Here is a 5,352-nt window from a genome sequence, read left to right as displayed (position 1 = left end):
CACATGCAATGCACGTGCCATGGGTGAAGGTGAGTTGAAAATTGGTTTGGTTTGTCTGAATGAAGAAAATATATCTGGATATGGTCAATTATTATTGCAGAGAATATTGTAGGATATATATATCTATATCTATATTATATTATATGATCACTAGGATCAAGCAGAACATTAATTAAATAATATATGAAGCCAGAATAAGAAGGTTATCCAAAATAAACCACACAAAACAAAAATAAACGTAGCTCAATGCACAAAGCATCTCGCCGTAACATGGTCCAGGAAAGGTCGGATTGGGCCCATGTAAATCGTAGGTAAGACTGTTTTCACGGTTCGAACCTCGAGAAAGGCCAGGTTGCATCGGAAGAGGTGTGATGTACTAAACTAGAACCTCGGGAAAGGCCAAGTCGCACCCTAAGGGGTGTGTGATGTAGACTGTAGGCAAGCATTAGTAACTGTTTTCACGGCTCAAACCTCGGAAAAGGCCAGGTCACACCCCAAGGAGTGTGATGTAGACCTTAGGCAAGCATTAGTGACTGTTTTCACAGCTCGAACCTGTGACTTATAGGTCAAACGGAGACAACTTTACCGCAATTAGTAGTAGCAAATTGATGTAAACCCCTAAGATTTTCTATGAACATAAAGAAGATAAAAGTATCTATATACTATTTAACAGTCAAGGTGTGTACTTAACATAAGTAAAGCTGAAGCTTTTTTTTATATTTTTTCTATTTTTACATCTACCATATTTGTACCTTAAAAAGACTTCCTCACTTACTATAGTCTATTGTAAACGTTACCGTCATGGCATTCCTCTGTTTGCATGAAGCAGAACCTTCTGAAGCTCATCGGCGAGTCCTGATAAGAGCAATGGTTTACAGATGATACCATTCATTCCGATCTTGAGGCATTTTCTGATATCTTCATCAGTAATTGCAGCTAAACCGATGATCAAAGGCCAGGTCTGTCTTCTATGCTTTCGAAGTCTCATGGTAACTTCAAAGCCATCTAAATCAGGCAGATGAAGATCCAAAAGTATAATTTGTAACGAGGACACAACGGGGCCAACAGCACCGAGGCATTCATATCCAGATGAAACTAAAGTAACGATGCATCCCAATTTCTCGAGCATCTTCTTTGTTACAGCTCTATTCGAATCATCATAGTCAGCTAACAGAACCTCCACACCACGTAAAACAGGATGTGGATATGTGGGATTAGAAGACTCCACATATTCGGACATGCCTAAGGGAATTAACGGCTGCCTTTGGAATCCGACAATCACAGCCATGCCTTGATCAAAATCTGCTAAATTTCGGATTATAAAGATGTCTCCTTGCATCAACTGTTTCAACATTTTTCACACACCAGATAAGGACATAAAATTGATATAGCTAACTAAGATAAGGATATAAAATTCAAGAAGTACTAAAAAACACGAAAATAAAAAGCTTACATGAACCAACTTCCTGCAAACAGCAAAGCTTAAACTCTCCTCAATCTCCTCAGTGTCGTATGTTGGAGGAGCAGGGGTGATCTCTGACTGAGATCGATTAAATTTTGTGCAAATCTCGAACTTGATATAGACAATGTCATTGGATGAGTTTGATCTCGGTGTTTTCCAACTAACATCGTTTTCACTTGCTGAGAGAACTTTGAAGGTAAGATGTCCTCCGTGGATGCCATTCAAAAGATTTCCAATTATATGAAGCAAAACTTGAAAAAATCTTCTTTCGTCTCCCATGACTTTATTAGGAAATGATTTTTCGACCTCAATGGTGATGTTGTAACCCTTATACATACACAAAGATTTGGCGGTACAAGCAGCTTCTCGTATCAAGGAATGCAGCTGAAAATGCTTCATTTCCAATGGGAATTTTACGTTCTCCTTGGTTGAAGTAACTATCACATCATCCATCAGGGTGGAGACAACATTGCTGGATTTGATTATAGAATGCACAAGAAGCTGTTGTTCATCTCGTAACTTCTGTTCCTGCAACATCGAGAGCAGACCCAAAATTGAGTGCATTGGTCTTCTCAATCGATGGCTCATAACCGTCTGAAATGAACTCCTAGCTTGACTTGCTCTAAGAGCTTCCTCTCTTGCTTTCTGCAGTGCTTGATTCTGTTCCGTCAACCTGTCTTTGATATACTCGGATTCTTCAACCACTGCAGCATGGGACAACGCCACAGCAACTTGATCGGCTGCAGCCCTGACTATCTCAACTTCCTGGTTAAGCCAAAACCTACCATGTCCACAAGGTTGAACCAAAACAAGGATAGCATAACATTGCGAGACAATCTCACGAGTTTCACCTCTGAAATTCGAGACCGTCAGCATTGGAATCCTAATAGCAGCCACAGATTCTGGCTCACAACTCCCTCTACTGCTTGCAGCAGCAAGTCGGGAGTCTGCACCAAGTATCTTTACATCATCACTCCCCTTGATCTCTTTTACTTCTCGATCACTGATCGGGATAGGCACATTATACACACTGGAAACATTCTCCCTTGTAGTATCATGAGTCAGTTTCATCTCGGTTCTGTTCTCATTAGGCATCCATATAACACAATTCTGCAAACTCAATAACTTCGACAGCCCAACAAGAGTTGTGTAGAGTATTGTATGACGATCAATTGACTTGCGGATCTCATTGGTAAGCATCCTAACATGCAGTCCAAGTTCCTCTAGTTGTTTTATTTTTTCAACTTCTCGATCAAGCTCACGATTCTTTCGTCTCAGCATAAACTCCCTTGCCTTGGCTTTAAGCAGCAAAGGGATGAGATTCATAAGTGTTATAGCGGTGAGCATCGAGACTAATGCAGTGAGTAGTTTGCAAACAATAAGGGCAAGAATAAGGTGAAATGTGTATTTGCCAAAATGAGTCAAGAAGGTGAGAAAATGTGTTAAACCACAAAGTACAATGAATGCTCCGAATTGAAAGAGCACCCATTTGAACGGAAAACTAGAACAGGAAACGAAGTAGATGATCTCGATTGGGATGGAAAAATAGGCCACTGCTATACCGAGATCACCGGCTTTTTGAACAAATAACATTGTTTCCATGCTAAAAAATGCATCACTATCATCACAAGGACATTCAATATAACCATCAACAACCCATAAGGAAGCAACGATCGATAAAAACAACAACCATGATACTACTTTCTTCATCATTGCATCCAATAGAACTACTCTTGTTTACACCAATGCTGCTTAATGTACAAGTACAACCCTGATCAATCAAACCATATATGCTCAGTAACTGGACCAAATACACAAGAATCTACAATTTATTAAAAAAAGGACACTACCATCATTATAAAATATTACAAATACACAAATGCATGCACCAACATCCACTTGCAATTAACATAAGTTGGTTAATAACCAAAAGGAAGAACCTACAAAACAAACCTAGTGTAGTCGAGACGATAGAGTGTAAACATACTTTACCCTTACCTCGAGGAGGTAGAGAGGTTGTTTCTAAAAGACACACACAATACAAAAGTAAAGAGGACATAGAAACACCTACCAGGAGGAAGTAGAAAGATTATTTTCGAAAAACACACACATCAGAGCAGCTAAAAGAAAAATATAAAAGTTAAAAAAGGGCATAGAAAACAATAGGGAAAGCATAATAACATAGAGAAAATGGAATAATAACAATAACCAACTAATGTGATAACTGTTACAAAATGATGAGTACCAAAAATAATAACACATTTTTTCACGAACTAACTGAGTGACACATAAAATGAAACCGAGGAATACTACTACAAGTATGAGCTGGGGAAAGGAAGAGGCTTAAAAAGTGTCATCTACCAACTAAGCCCCACAAGGCCACAACTTAAAAGGCAACTATTTATTTCAATATCAAAATTTTGACTTCCACAAGACTAAATATAACCAACCACTAATAAATATAACTTAGTACAAGAGGACTGAGAAATCCACTGTCCACCTCAACCAATTTAACTACAAAACAAAGAAAAACCAAAAAAACTTAAAAATCAAAGCTAAACCCCATTAACAAGAAACTTTAACATAAACAAATAAATACTAATAGAACTAAAACTCATATACAAGAACATAACCAATGTAATTTCACAAATAGTAAATGAAATCGATAGAATATATTCAGACTTTACCTCACCTCAAAAACTAAAAAGATTGTTTTTGATAGAACTCGACTCGAAAAAAAAAGTTTAAATAAAGAAAAGAAGTTACGGTGAGCTAAATTTACCTGAAAGAAGAAAGAAAAAAAAAACTCATCTTTCATTATCTGAGAAACATAAACCAAAAAAAAAAAAAAAGGCAAATAAACATTTACAAAGGTCTTTTGAGTCATCCTCTTTTCCAGCATTCGTATTATCAAAACAACTAAAAAAAAAAAAGAACAAAAAAACATTTTTTTCCAACAAAAGCTCCAAATACTTAACTACTCAATAAAAAAAAAAACAAAACCCAATGTACCTACAACAAGATGAAAGGATCCAATGATCAATATATAAAAAATCCGGGTACCACATTACAACCCGGATTTCAATCAACTAATTAAAAATTTTCTTCAAGTAAAAACTGATATTTTTTTTTCCCATTTCAATACACCACCTTCCTTGTATACAAGCTAAAACATTTCAAAAAGTGAAAAAGATTAGATTTTTACACTCAAAAAAAGAAAAAAGATAGGATTTTTACACCCAAAAGGGCAAAAAAGATGAGATTTTTACACCCAAAACAGAAAAGACAAAGAGAACTTCATTGATTCTTCAAGAATTAAACACCCTTTTCATTTTATTACCTTTTACTTTCTCTTCTGAGCTCCAATGCAACTTTAATTTCAAGAACAGAAATTTCTCTTATGAAGAAAAAGTAGAACTGTTGAAGCAGTGTTGTTTCATAGAGAGAAAAAGAGAGTGACTTTATACAGAGAGCAGAAAAATGTAAGCAAAAAAAGAGGTAGAAAAGACAGGAAAATCTATGTTTGGGGGGTGGGGAGGTAGGGGGTGGGGGTTGAGTGGGTCCTACAAACCTTATATGAAGAGAACTTAGACACAATTCTACTCTTAAATGTCCTCTTCAACCTCCCTATAAAGTATACTTTAAAATTAATTAGAAGCAAATCTTTTAACTACAAATTATTATTTTAAGAAAATTATCATTAATCTACTTAGTTCTATTTAATACTCTAGTTTGATACACAAATTAAATTATTTCAAAATGATAGTGCTAAGATTATAATCTTTAGACATGAGAAGTGGTGTAAATTAATCACAAGTCAAATGGAATAAGATAGAGATATTTTAAGATTAAGTCTAACTAAATTTATATCGTATTTGATTAACTATATG

At 35.9% G+C, this 5,352-nt stretch overlaps 1 protein-coding gene across 1 annotated transcript; it reads right to left on the bottom strand.

Moving 5' to 3' along the window:
- Window positions 1-664: 664 nt before the first annotated feature.
- On the bottom strand, window positions 665-4,830 carry ETR6 (ethylene receptor ETR6). Its single transcript, NM_001247221.2, is given in 3 exon segments — window positions 665-1,342; window positions 1,454-3,233; window positions 4,803-4,830. Coding segments are annotated over 2 exon segments (2,265 nt in total). The 5' UTR covers window positions 3,176-3,233; window positions 4,803-4,830; the 3' UTR covers window positions 665-799.
- Between the last annotated feature and the right edge of the window lie 522 nt (window positions 4,831-5,352).

The sequence above is a fragment of the Solanum lycopersicum genome, chromosome 9 (genome assembly GCF_036512215.1).
Source record: "Solanum lycopersicum chromosome 9, SLM_r2.1".
In the NCBI taxonomy this organism is placed as follows: Eukaryota; Viridiplantae; Streptophyta; class Magnoliopsida; order Solanales; family Solanaceae; genus Solanum; species Solanum lycopersicum.
Note: the sequence above shows the minus strand (reverse complement) of the source record. Positions and strands in the feature narration are given on the sequence as shown.